Genomic DNA, 14,080 nt, shown 5'->3' on the forward strand with positions numbered 1-14,080 from the left:
AGGCTGACCTCTTAACTGAAAACATCTGCCTAGCACCCCAGAGCCCTTGGTCAGAAGGAGTGAGATGGGTACAGTAGGCCTTGGCCCTCATAAGCTGTCGTGCCACTGGATTTGGTTTCTTGACTCTTAAAACACTTTCTAACATTTTTTTTTACTAACTCACTGCTTTCAGAGAATGTCAGAAGTTGCTTGCTCTTTGCAACTGTTAGACATTTTGAAACATATATATACACATATTTTGACACTGAACATAGTATAGTTAATGACTATGAAATGTTTTTAAGTGTGTTAACATTGTGGGGTTTTTTTTTTCGCTGCAATTTCTTTTGCATTCAGTAAATGAAGGAAAGAAAGATTATATTATGTTTGTAATTTTAGTACAAAAATATTCCTTTGCATACTTCTCTCAAAAGATAATGGAAATTGCAAACTTTTCTTTATAATAATCCAATGCACGAGTTGCATGTCAAAGTAATTGTCCCCTTTTAAATGTATGAAAATCATAAGTGTTATGATATTCATATTAAGAAAAGAAAAACTACCTTTTTTTAATACAGATAAAGCTGGACCAATATTTGGTGACCGGTGAGTGAGCGTAGCGAGCTCGGATCGCGAAGCGATCCGAAAGAACTGCGTAAGCAGTTCCGGGGGTTGGTGAGCGTCAGCGAGCAGGGGGCGATAGCCTCCTAGTATAAGAAAATCTTTCCAGGCAAAAAAAATTAGACACTTACGGAGCATAGCCATGAAGTGCAGTTGCAGCAGCTGCAGCCGTGAGAGGCGAGGCGTGTCGCGCGAAGGCTGTCGCCAAGGCCCCTCGCGCCCTCCCTCTCTGAATGGCTACTCCTCGAAGGGCAGCAACTAGAAAAAAGGGAAAAACGGCTAAAATTATTTTAAAAAAAAAACGAGGGAAAAAAAATAATTTGAATTTTGACATCTTGAATTCAAATTATGTTTTTCGCAATCACGAGTGTGTGTATGTAGGCGTGTGTGTTTGTGTGCGGGGGGTATGTGTGTTTGTGTGCGGGGGGTATGTGTGTTTGTGTCTGTGTGCTGGCATAAGTGTATGAGTAGTTGTGTGTATGAATGTGTGTGTGTGTGTGGGGGGGGGTATGTGTATGTGTGTGTAGGCATATGTGTTTGAGTCTGTGTGCAGGCATGAATGTGTGGGTAGTTGTGTGTATGTGTTTGTGTATGTGTGTGTAGGTGTATGTGTGTTCGTGTGTGTGTGCGTGCGTGTGTAGTTGTGTATGTAATGCGCGTGTGTGTAGAACATGGATGCAACCTGGAGACGGCTTTCGCTATAGGAGCAGCATCTGGAGGACCCGGTCGACGGTGACGGTGCGGAGGGTGGCGGTGGGAAAAATGATAGGACATCAAAAACAGTCAAATGAAAGCAATAAGCAATCGTGATTGCTCAAAAAAAAAAAAACATTCATTTGAATAAAATCAGGTGTGAAACCGATTCAGATACGAAAACCCCCCAAAAGGGCTACGTACAGGTAGAATAAGGACAGAATAGGGCTATTAGAGCCATTCCATTTCAGATCAGGCAGGGTCTGTCACATGACCATCACCAATTTTTTTGAAAAAAATACAGTAGTTACAACTAAGGGACATATGAAATATCCCAAAAGGATTTTGCAAGAAAATTTTTTTTTCTTCAGTTACAGCCTATTAAAATTCTGCACAAAATCCGCCATTTTGGAAAAAACCGGCAAAACACTCCATTTCAAATGGACATTATTTCAAAAGTATTTAACTTATTTGAATAATTCTTTTTTCTAAAAATAAATAAGGACCCATATATCCTCTAGACATCGTTTTTGAAAGTTTAGTTAGATTTTTTGATAAAGAAAAAAAATCATTTTTGTCACGAAAAAATTGCATTTTTACCGATTTTATGATTTTTTTTCTCCACGAAAAAAAAGATTTTTTTACTAAACGGAGATGGCAGTCTAAAGCCCTTATATGATAGTTTCATAACATATTTTATTATAATCCTTGGATGCATACAGCCTCGGAAATAAAATTTGAAATTTTCAAAAATTAGCGATTTTTGAAGTGATTTTACTCAAAAAACCCATTTTTTAAAAATCTAAAAATTGGCTCATTTGAACCCCATATAATGCTTAACCAGTGGGTAGACACCGTATCCCGTATTATTTCCCATAAAATGTTTTATGATTTTTTGAAAGTGACCTTATCGCCCATGGCATGCATGTAAAATAAAAATTTCTAATAATTTCAGTAACTGAAATTCTGGTTATATTAATGCCTAATAACTACAATAAAGGTGCCCTTTATCAGGAACAACTAAAATCTTATTAACTTTTAATAATGTAGCAGTATCAAACCGCTTCTGTTGACCCAGTCAATTCGTCTTTTTGTACTTTGTTAAATGAATATATTTTTCTGCTGATCAGCACCTAATTGTTATGGGAGCTGAGATCCCATACTTCCTTATTTGTTTCACTCAAACTTTTGTATTTTTGACCGAATTCAGGCCACTTAAGCATTAAAATAAGTTCTGAAGATGATAGGGATCCTGACCTTCTTTTGTTAGAAATTGGATCCCTGGCTATAATAGCTACCTTTGGTGAGATCTGTTTGGTTACCTCAACTTACAACCATGTTCAATTAATTATTTCTCTCATAAAACAGTGGGCTTTTTAAATTCTTAAACTACAAGTGAGTTTTGCGGTATGAATTTAGTATACATATTCTTACGTATAAAAGTAATCATACTAGGTAGGATCCAAAAATTATGTGACAACATTCGCCAATGTCAACCAAAGCACGAAATTAAAATTAATCGTTTTAAATGCATTGTATTGTTCTTCCCTTTGATGGTTTCCCCTGTCGCGTAATTGAGTTGAAGAGAAAGAGAATTGAAAGAGAAAAAATATGATTTGCTGCTGCATATGAAAGTAACGGTGAATGCATAGCTTTGGAGAAAAAATAAACTAATATTTATAAAAAAATATAGATTTTTACTGTTTCTGATAAAGTACATCATTATCGTAGCTATTCGTCATTAATATAAGCACCAAAGGCTCTTCTATCTAAAGGCTACACACAGAGTCTTACAAAAAGACGAATTGACTAGGTCATCAACAGCGGTTTGTTACTGATATATTATTAAAAGTTAGTAAGATTCTAGTTGTTCCTGATAACGGGCACCTTTATTGTAGTTATTAGGCATTAATATAACCAGAATTTCAGTTACTGAAATTATTAGAAATTTTTATTTTACATGCATGCCATGGGCAATAAGGTCACTTTCAAAAAATCATAAAACATTTTATGGGAAAAAATACGGGATGCGGTGTCTACCCACTTGTTAAGCATTATATGGGGTTCAAATGAGCCAATTTTTAGATTTTTAAAAAATAGGTTTTTTGAGTAAAATCACTTCAAAAATCGCTAATTTTTGAAAATTTTCAAAATTTCAAATTTTATTTCCGAGGCTATATGCATCCAAGGATTATAATAAAATATGTTATGAAACTATCATATAAGGGCTTTAGACTGCCATCTCCGTTTAGTAAAAAAAACTTTTTTTTCATGGAGAAAAAAAATCATAAAATCGGTAAAAATGCAGTTTTTTCGCGACAAAAATGATTTTTTTTCTTTATCAAAAAACCGAACTAAACTTTCAAAAACGATGTCTAGAGGATATATGGGTCCTTATTTATTTTTAGAAAAAAGAATTATTCAAATAGGTTAAATACTTTTGAAATAATGTCCATTTAAAATGGAGTGTTTTGCCGTTTTTTTCCAAAATGGCGGATTTTGTGCAGAATTTTAATAGGCTGTAACTGAAGGAAAAAATTTTTTCTTGCAAAATCCTTTTGGGATATTTCATATGTCCCTTAGTTGTAACTAATGTATTTTTTTCAAAAAAATCGGTGATGGTCATATGACACTTTTCATACCTGCCTGCCTGATTTGAAATGGAATGACTCTATAGTCAAAGGCATGGGTGCAAGTTTGGTGATGTGTTCAAGACGGAAAATACTTTAAGTTCCCCCTACCCTCCCCCCACATGTGTGCTTAAGGAAAAATTTATGAGCATAAATGTTTGCAGATTTTGACTCTGGCAGTTTTGGAATCTGTGTTTACCTTGAATTTTTTAATTTTGACTTTTCTAACAACATGGATATGGACCAATTTTAAATTGTAATATTTAAGCTTTTTGATATAGTACAGTGAAGAACCTTTCATCCGGGAACCAAAAAACCGGGAAACCAGAAAACCCGCAACCTTTTGCCGAATTTCCCCGCCATTTTAACGCAGGGGAAAATTTCCGGAATATTTTCTTGAACTAAAAAGTACACTCGTAAGTCTGAAATTTGTGTTTTATTCCAACTGAAAACTAAAGAAATGAATATTGTCACATTATAATGCAATATTTTATTGAATGGCCTTTACATAAAACAGTTTAGAGCGGAAGTGACCTCGCAAAAGCGCGTGAAACGCCACGATTCTCGAATTTTCCGGATAGCTGATGGTGGAATCTATAAATCGTTAAACGCAAGACTGTAATAAGGCTGTAGGAACTCATAAATTAAATTTCAATTGGTATTAACTTAATGCAAAAGCAATAGTTATCATTAATTGCTAACACCAAACCTTTACAAACAAGAAGTTCTGTCTAGAACTATACGAGCCTACTTTCCCGTATACCCATACTACTTTCCAGTACCTGATCAATATTCTCAAAAATAGCTAAAATCGCAAATTGTTTCAAACATATTTTAAAAATATTTTAAGCTAATTTCTAGGAATAAAATATTCCTCACTCATCTAAAAAAATTAGATGCGTAAAAAAAATAAATAAATAAATAAATAAATAAAATTTAAAAAAACGAACAAATAAAATAGCAGCATCTTTTAAACAAAGCAGCTAATACACTTTTTTCCATTAAAAAAATCTTTAACAGCTTTCAAAACGAAAAAATAATAATTAAAATTAATAAGCTCATTAAAATAAATACATCATATCAAAAAAAAAAAAATCATTTCTTCTTCCCCTGTTGCCAAAAATAATTTTTTAAATGAATTAATGCACTTACCAAAATAAATAAAAACAAAAAATGTCGACTTAAAGAAATACTTTTCATTGTCAAAAAAAAAGAAAAAAAAATCGTCTGCGCATATCTTTATGTAGAAACATAAATGACTTCGAGTTTACTACCCGAAAACTAAATACCTGAATTTAAACTTTAGCGTGAAAATAAAAAAAAGTCATATCAACAATAATTATTTCGCAGTTAAAACCATAGCTGCGGAGTCGGAGTCAATCTCATTTTGAGATAAAGGAGTCGGAGTCGAATATCCGAGAATCGGACTCAGTCATTTGTCCTCCGTGTACAAATTTTTGCCAAAGCTACGAAGTCAGAGTCGAAGTCGGGGAGTCGGAGTCCAATTAATTGTCCGGCACAGGAGTCGGAGTCAGGTGCCCCTAAATTCTTGGAATCGGAGTCTGGAGTCAAGAGCTATTTCCAACAAAGTTTGTTTGAAGTAAATCCGCCTTCAAGTACAGAATCTACATTGACTTTCAGTTTCCCCGTAGGCGCTAATGTTAAGGGATTTGAACTGTTCAAAATTGAACGGAAAATTGTTCAAATCAAAAATATATTTTATATACAAGTTTTTCATCAAAAGTTTTTTCCTACAAAGTTTGTTTGAAGCAAATTCGCCTCACAGTTCGGAATTGCCTTGAACTTCCTCGTAGGCGCTAATGTTAAGTTTTTTTGAACTGTTCAAAATTGAACAGAAAATAGTTCCAATCAAAAAGTGAAATATGGGAATGAGGTGTCCTCGCCGAGATCTTTCGAACAAAAAAAAGTTTGTTCGATTCGGATTATTCATTCAAAAATTATTAGGGGGGGACAGACAGACAGACATTTTTCCCCATCTCAATACCCTACTTTCCAATTTTTAATTTTTCAATATTTATCTAACTATTTTATTTATTTTTGACTTTTTTTTTGTTTTTCGGGATATTTTTAAGATGCATTAAGCCTTCTTTCATGCTTTTTTCTTCTTTCTCTGACTTTTACTGGAAAAGTAGGCTAAAAAGTGAAAAAAAAAAAAAAAAAAAAAAAAAAAAAATTGTTCATGAAAACTTGTTTCTTGCCCTTCCCTTCATTCTCTTTCATTTTAAAACATCGAATATTGGTGTTTTCCTTTCCTTTTCAAAATGAGTGTGAGGGTCTCAGATCTTATTAAATAACTTAAGGTTTTTGGTGCTTAAATTATTCTCTCACTAGTAGTTTTTAATGTTTCGATATTGATAACATTTCTGAACTGTTTTCTTCTTATTTTAACATGTATTACTATTTATTACAGTAATTTAAGTTTTATAAACAATCGACCAAAAGCTCTTTTTAGCGATCAAGAAAACCGGAAAATTCAGATATCCGGGATAGCTATCGTCCCGAACTTCCCGGATAATTGGTTCTCTACTGTAGTTTCAAAAACCTAAAAATCACCAATAACGAGGGGGGGGGGGGGGGTCTGAGGGCTCTCCCCCAGAAATTTTTTTAAATTGGAAGTCCAAAAAACGCAAATATAGGGCAATTTGGTAAAGTTCAGGGACTCTCTTACATCAATTTCTTTAAACTGATAGTCCCAAAATCACAATATTGGGCAATCTTCAAAAATATTACAAGGAGGGGGGGGGGGGCGATGGCTCTCCCTGAAATTGAAGCTTTAAAAACGAAATTGTACTCCATCTTTTATAACATTTATAACGCTTTTTGAATGCATTATTGAAGGGATGGAGTTCAAGAACTCTCCTTCGGCAATATTTCGAAATTGAAGTTCCAAAAACACAATTTTAGACGATGCTAGGGGTAAAAGCATTCGGGGCTCCAAGCCATTAGTATTTTGCCGATTGTAAACCTTTTTATTTCAGCAATAAAATCACTTGGGACATAAGATTTTCACTTTGCAACATAAGTCAGTTCTGATCGGAAGGTCTACCCAAGATAGCGCACAAACAAACCAGAAAAGAAAGGTGGGGGAAGGGTATGGGCGATTAATGAACTGGCACCATCCCCCCCCCCCCACAGTCTTCATTTGTAAAATAATTCTTTTATATGATAGCAGATGGTAAAATTAGCAATAAAAAAAATAGCATCAGTGAAGTAGATATAGTTTTTAAATGAGGGACACTATCCAATATTTATAAATTAAAAAAATCAATAGGGGAACTGAATCCTCACCCAAAGGAGATCCCCCGAATCATGTCCCTCAAAAGGCACTCAAATACAGCCTAAGTTAGCGTTTTAAATATTTCAGCATTGAAAAATTTTTGGAAGAGAACTCCCGAGCCCCTTCCTTTAAGTTCACCACAAATGTCCTTAATTTGAGTTTTTAAGGCTTCAGTTTCTAAATTTTTTTCAATTAACAGTACCCCTTTTACCTGCATACATGACTTATGACCGCCTAAAATTTTTAATACTTTAATTGCAGAAATTTTTTGACAGAAGCTTCCGACTCCCTTCTCACTTAAGTCATCCCAAGATAGCCCAAAACAGAATATACCCCCCCCCCCCTCTTTGTGTCAAGCAGGCACACTAATGGCAGTGTAAGTTTGTGTTTAAGATTAATTTTTCTATTGAAAGAGCAACTCCCCTCCCCACATTGCCAAAGACAGCCCAAAGTTTTAAGACTTCAATTTTGAAAATGTGTTTCGAGAAAGACCCCCAAATTCCCTTACTCTTAACTCACTCAAAAATAGCCAAATTAGCATTTCAATACTTCAGCACAGAAATTTTCAAGGGACAGAGACCCCCCACCTGCCCCAAACTCTTTCCCCTAAGTTCACTAAATTTGACTTAAATTTGTGGTTCCCCCTTTTCATTACCGAAATTTTAGAATTTAATTTATAAAATTCATCAGGGGAAGCCTTCGAATTCCCTCTTCTTAGGTCCCTCAAAGATTACCTAAAGCACAGTTCTGAATACTTCAGTGTTGAAAGGGGAGGGTGACCCCTTTCCCCACCCTCTTTGTTCAATAGAAATGGTCTAAAGTTGTGCTTTTAAATTTCTGTTAAACGATTGCTTTTGGAGAAGGAATGATGGGAAAGAAGGATGGGGCTCCATTTGTTATTTAGTCCCTGTTCTTCATGATTTTAATTGAGAAATATTTTAAACACACATAACTGCTGCTTGAAGTAAAGATTGTAACTTTCGAAGAATTTTTTTTAAAAAACACTACCTACCATTTGGTATTGCAGGAATTTTCTTCGTTTGTACTCTTGCTGTAGCATTATTTACCTGTAATGTTATCACAATAGCAGTAAGTAAATATTCAATTGGAAAACATGATTCAGAAGATGCTTCTGTGTAGTTGAAACACTCATTACAATAATGACTTTTACACGTTTCAGATTTGCATTGCGATTGCATTGATTTTTATAGATTTAATGAAACTGAAATATAATATTTTTTTCACAGAAAATCAAGGGGAAAAAAGAGCTCTGTTTTTGTGCAACTTAATTAAGTCATAAAATAAATTCATAGAAAATTTTAAATAAATGTATTACAAATAGTATCATGTTGATGAATTCCAACTACACAGGAAGCATGAGCTGAACAAAAACAAAAAGTTAAAGAATGTAAAAAAGATTTGATTTTTAAAAAATCATTCTCAGTTTTTGCATTTCAAAAAAAAAAAAAAAAAAGCAGATCAAGTAACACATATTTGTCAAATATAAAGATAAAAATAGTACTTAAATAAGTAACTTTTCAACATATGAATATTTGGTTATTGGACCAAAGTTGTAGTTAATAGGCAGAATGTCATTTTTCTTTTCTTCAAACAAAAATTACAAGCAGGTCAAAATTTTTTTTCCTAAGATTAAATTTTTATTACTGATTTTGCTTTTCAAATTACTGTATATTAGCCAAAATTTATAGAAATGACTAAAGAAAATGTCTGGTTTTATTTTGTTTATTTTTTCAATAACACAATTTTAGTTTTCTCTTAAGTCGATAAGGGAAAAAATAACTTGCCCCAAATTAGTCTTAAACCCAATATTAGTCATTCTCATACAAAACTCAAGAAAAATTAAAACAAGCTTTGCAGAAAATAATTCTTTGTTTAATTGCATTAATATATATATATAAAAAAAAAAGCTGAAAAATTGCTAGTTGATTTAGGGGGAAAAAACTAATTTAATGGGAAAATAAATAAATTAAATTAAAATATCACATGAAAGCAAAATTAAAAAAAAAATGTTTTGAATGTTTTAATCGATAAATTTAAGAAAGTAAAATTCCCATAAAATAAAAATGAACACTATCCCATTTGATTTAAAATCATTTTATCCACATTAGCATCCATTCCTTACCTGTCCCCCAATATATCCTCAGAACTAGTATAGTACTCAAATATTTGAACAGTCACTCATTATGCTATAAAAATGAAAAGATTAAAAAATCCATTAAGAATGTCCAATTCTGCCTAAAAACTTCTTAAATATATATAAAAAATAAAGGCACCATACCAATCAAGTTCCTGCAATCAGACAATCTTAAGAGTAGTGCGGTATGCATTGTAGGGATGTGTGTTAAAAATATATCAGTATATGGGAAAAAGAGTTTTTCAATTTGCTTGCTACATTTTTTTCATTAGCCAAATACTAACGAGAGCCCAAAAAATGTCTTTAAATATTTAAAAACCGACTAGTTAAAAAGAAAAAAAGAAAAACCACAATTACGTAATAAAATAAAGCAAGTAGTAATTTTATTGAAATACCTCATAGCAGTGGGAAACATTGAGACAAATTATTCAGTTTGGTACATGATTCCAGAAAGAAGTTCTTGAAAGCATTGAAATTTTATCATGAATATTCAATTTTTTAAACACAAATTCAATCATCGATACCTTAACTTAGTACAAGAGACTGCTATATGATCTGCATAGAGTTAAAAAAAAAATAAATAAATAAAAAAAATATCTAGTGTTAGGTTCGAACAAATTTTTACATCAAGTACATATAATCCCAACATTGTTAAGAGATTATTCGTTTTCATGAAGATCATTTACTTTTTATATTAAATACATATATTTCTTTCAACTTCAAATATTTTGAAAAGTGCTATACGATATGTATTAAAAAACATTGGGATTGAAAATCTTTAGAACACTTAATGAAGAACAGTCATTTTCTTCTAATTGTAAAATCAAGTTGAGCTGTTACAGCAATGTATGATGATGACTGGTGTAGGGAGGGGGGGAGAGGGTTTTTTTTTAAAAAAAGAATGATTAAGAAGGTGCTAATTAAAAACCACACAAGTTCAGTTTGAACAAAAAATTGAGTTTGCAGCCGGTTCAAATGTTACAGGATGGCACCTAATACACTATTTTTAGGTCCAGTAAAAGAAAATCATGTTACAATTAAATTCTGTTTAAAACTTTAGAGTCCTTAATCAAATGAAAACATGTCCATAGGCTTGTTTCAATCAAAAAGCATGTCCATTCCGCCAATAGGAGGCCCCCATTTTTGTCATATGGCCTGGAGCTGATCAACAGTCAAGCTTTGTGTTCCTTGCTGATGTGTTTACGGTGAACATCTGTGAAAGTTTTTATGTTCTCAATTCGTTCAAAAGCAAACATATTCCATTACGATTTTAATCAGAGAAAAACATATCCATTAGATCCAATCAAATGAAGACATGTCCTAATTTAAAAATTTGATTACAGGTTTACTGATCTTTCTATATTTGAAAGCTTTCTTTTAAGGTTAATTATGAAACTAAATCAAAAAGGTTATTTAGAAACAAGATTTTCGTGAATTCCAAAAAACAATTTGGGATGGACATGTTTGGATTTGATTAGTACCTCCTCAATCATGCACTGCACGGATCTTCAATACACAATCTAAAATTTGGCTTACAGAACAAAGCTACCTCAGATTTTAAGAATAATTAAGAGGAAAAAAACTTGTGAACTTAATAATAATAAAGACTTAAATATACATTAATTTTGCTTTGTATAAAAGGGGAGTTTCATAACTGCATTTGCATGATAACATTTGAGGAGCAGCTCACAAATTTAAAATCCGTGTTTTGTTCGAATTGAGCAAATCCTTTTTTCCCTCTTTAGGGTCAAGTAAAAGTTTTATGAGAGTTAAAAATCTTAATAGCAACTGGGAATTTTTGAGGACTGTGAAGATTTTGGTGTTAACTGGTTCCTATAAGGAAAATAACACTCAATTCCTATTCTAGCCAACTGATTTTATTGTTTTTATAAACACATGTTGAATGTGCATGCATCTCTAGCTGGGAGATAAAAAGCACTATGTTACAAACACAAGTTTACTGGAGATTTGTTTTAAAGTCCTTTTACCTCAAAACCAGCATGCGAAATCTGCCATCAAGTGCTGTTTTCCAGTCTTTCTTGCTTACTATTAGGAAATGAGCTAGAATCTTTATAACTTAGAATTGAGTGTAAAAAGTTAAATACATAGCTGCACATTTGGGGAAAATTTCAACTAAAAACAAAACTATTTTGATAATTAATATAAATCTCAAGATCAAGTCTAAAAAATTCTACTAGCATACTCGCATGTCCAGTTAAAAAAAAAAACTTCTTTTTAAAAATGTTTTTATAGCACTCTAGGTTTTATTATATTATAACTATTTTTTACAATTAACACAAAAGCATTGTCCTTTGTTACTGTACAAAAAGAGTTTTTTGTGTAAAACATTTTCAGAACTAATATTGTTAATAAGTTACATATTTCATAATTACAATAACTGATACATTTGTCAAAACTGCAAAAAAGACTGATTCTAGACTTCTGCCTATTTTTTTTTTTTTTTTTTCATAAGAAGGTCTCTTGACTTCAGAAATCAATCTCCATGCTAAACGTTTTTATTACGTACATAAAATTAATTTTATAAAAATCTACTTTAACTATATCTTTGGTAAGCAAAAAGGTTAAACTTTGCAAATGGGGTTGGCTTTAATTAACTCAGATGTAACTGGCTGATTCTATTTGGACATGAGTGGTTGTTCACAGTATAATTCATAAAAAAGGGAGATAAATAATGGGGCAAGAACTTTGCTAGGCAGGAGAAACCAAGAGCTCTCTAAATTTGATGTATCTAATCAAAATCTTGAAAAACATGCTCAAGTCAAGTGTTCTAGAAAAACATTGAACTGCATAAGACGAATGGAGTATTTTCTGACAAGAGATTGAAATTGCAGGAACTAAATTGGTACATCATTTTCTTTCATATAATGGGAGAAAAAATAACTAATTAAAAAGAAACAGCAAAAGAAATGTCAATCCAAGTTTTCATATGAGGGGGAAAAGAGCAAGGCTCTAATGAACAGAGGCCAAGCAGTGATTGAAAATGGCAAAAAACATGTCAACTAATACACAAATCATGACCTTTTTCATCACAATCATTGTATTAAAACTAGAAGCAGACAGCTACTGGGTGAGGTACTTGATGAGCCCGACATACAAAAAGTAAACTAATGATCATACAGAGCCAAAGCATAAAATAGCCTGGTGCAAAATGAACACAATTGCTGCTATAATGATAATAATAAAGTAAAATAAAAAATCATAATTTAAGAATGAAACATGGATATCACAAAAGAACACATTCCTTTCTAAGAGTTAAAAATGTGCAAACAGGGTGAAGCTGAAGAAGTCTATCAGTAAAGTTTTGTTAATTTCAAAGTGTAAAACTACATTTTGCTACAATTGAACACAAAAGCAGGGACAACAGACAGTAGCTATTATAATCTAAAAGTAATGACAAATGTTCAACACATTAAATGTAATTTTCAAGCTATTCTTAAAAGTGTATACGTTACAGATGAAATTGCTGGAAAAAATATTAGCTTACATACTATCATAATATAATACATTTATTCATAAGATAAATAAATACCTTTGTGCTGAACAGTAATGTAAGACAAACAACGTTAGAAGAAGCACAAATTTGTAATTCGCAAATTTGTGCTTCTTCTAACGTTGTTTGTCTTACATTACATTTATTCATGTTCAGGTATTTTTAAAAGAAAATAATTTAAATAGCATACATGGCTGCCAATGGTTTTTCAGTAACTTTAGGAGCAATAACTTAAAATATGCAGGGTCTGAAATTCTTACGAGTAAGACAAAAAGTTGAAAAAATAGAGCTTACTACTTACAGGGGTGCAAGTGGACTCAAGTAAAATTTTTTGAATAAAATGTGAAATTTTCGGAAGGTCTCCCCCCTCCCCTGTAAATATTCTTCAAACATGCAATGAAAAAAATCATTGAAAAAAACATTTTAAAAGGTTTTTTTTTTTAAATATAATTTTTCAGTTTTAGAATATTGCAGCACCAAAATTTTGGGTAATGGCAACACAAAATTTTCGGATATGTCGGATCACAAACACCACTGTACATATTAATAAGAAAAACTTAATGCCTAGAATATGCCTAGAAAAAATGCAACAATAAAATAAATAACTAAATTATACCTTTTTTAACGAAATGATTTTTTCCACAATATAACAATATGAAAAAAAAAAAAGTAAAATATTCAACCTTTATAACAATTATCAAAATAGAGTATTCATTCAATTATAGTGAGACAGTTATGCATTCAATTTGAGACATAAATTACTCTTTCTGAATGGATGCATTTCATGTAGTAGTTAATCGAAGGAACAGATTTTCTTTGTCAGACTTGCCAACCTTATGAAATGGAAAAACAGGAGATTGGATACTCAAGGAGATACCCAAATGTAACACCAGAAGAAAAACGGGAGAGTTGGCAGGTCTGGTGTGTACAAGTGGAATTGTTGGCAGCCCTGAGTAAAGTATCTTTACATTATTTAATCACATGCAGAAAAAAAAGAACAGAGAAAGACAAAATTGCTGTTTTGAGAAAAATTAAATACATAAAATGAGCACTTTGATACCACCTATCCTACAAATAAAAATAAGGGGTAAACAGAATTAAGAATCAGGAGAGAGAAAGGCATCAAGATTTTCAATCTGTAAACCTAAACGAGCTGATGTGTGCATCACGACTTCCTTTTTACTCCAATTTAT

General features: G+C 32.2%; 1 protein-coding gene across 3 annotated transcripts in view; it reads right to left on the bottom strand.

Annotated features, from left to right (window-relative positions):
* Window positions 1-14,080, bottom strand: part of LOC129231536 (RNA binding protein fox-1 homolog 3-like) — a 191,263-nt gene that overhangs the window by 19,681 nt on the left and 157,502 nt on the right. For all 3 annotated transcript variants that reach the window (XM_054865899.1, XM_054865890.1, XM_054865881.1), the window contains 2 exons: window positions 8,234-8,288; window positions 732-858 (listed from right to left, as the gene is read on the bottom strand). In XM_054865899.1, coding sequence (XP_054721874.1) covers window positions 732-858; window positions 8,234-8,288 — 182 coding nt within the window. The remainder of the gene's footprint in view (window positions 1-731; window positions 859-8,233; window positions 8,289-14,080) is intronic.

This window comes from Uloborus diversus, chromosome 1, assembly GCF_026930045.1.
Source record: "Uloborus diversus isolate 005 chromosome 1, Udiv.v.3.1, whole genome shotgun sequence".
NCBI classification, from domain to species: domain Eukaryota; kingdom Metazoa; phylum Arthropoda; class Arachnida; order Araneae; family Uloboridae; genus Uloborus; species Uloborus diversus.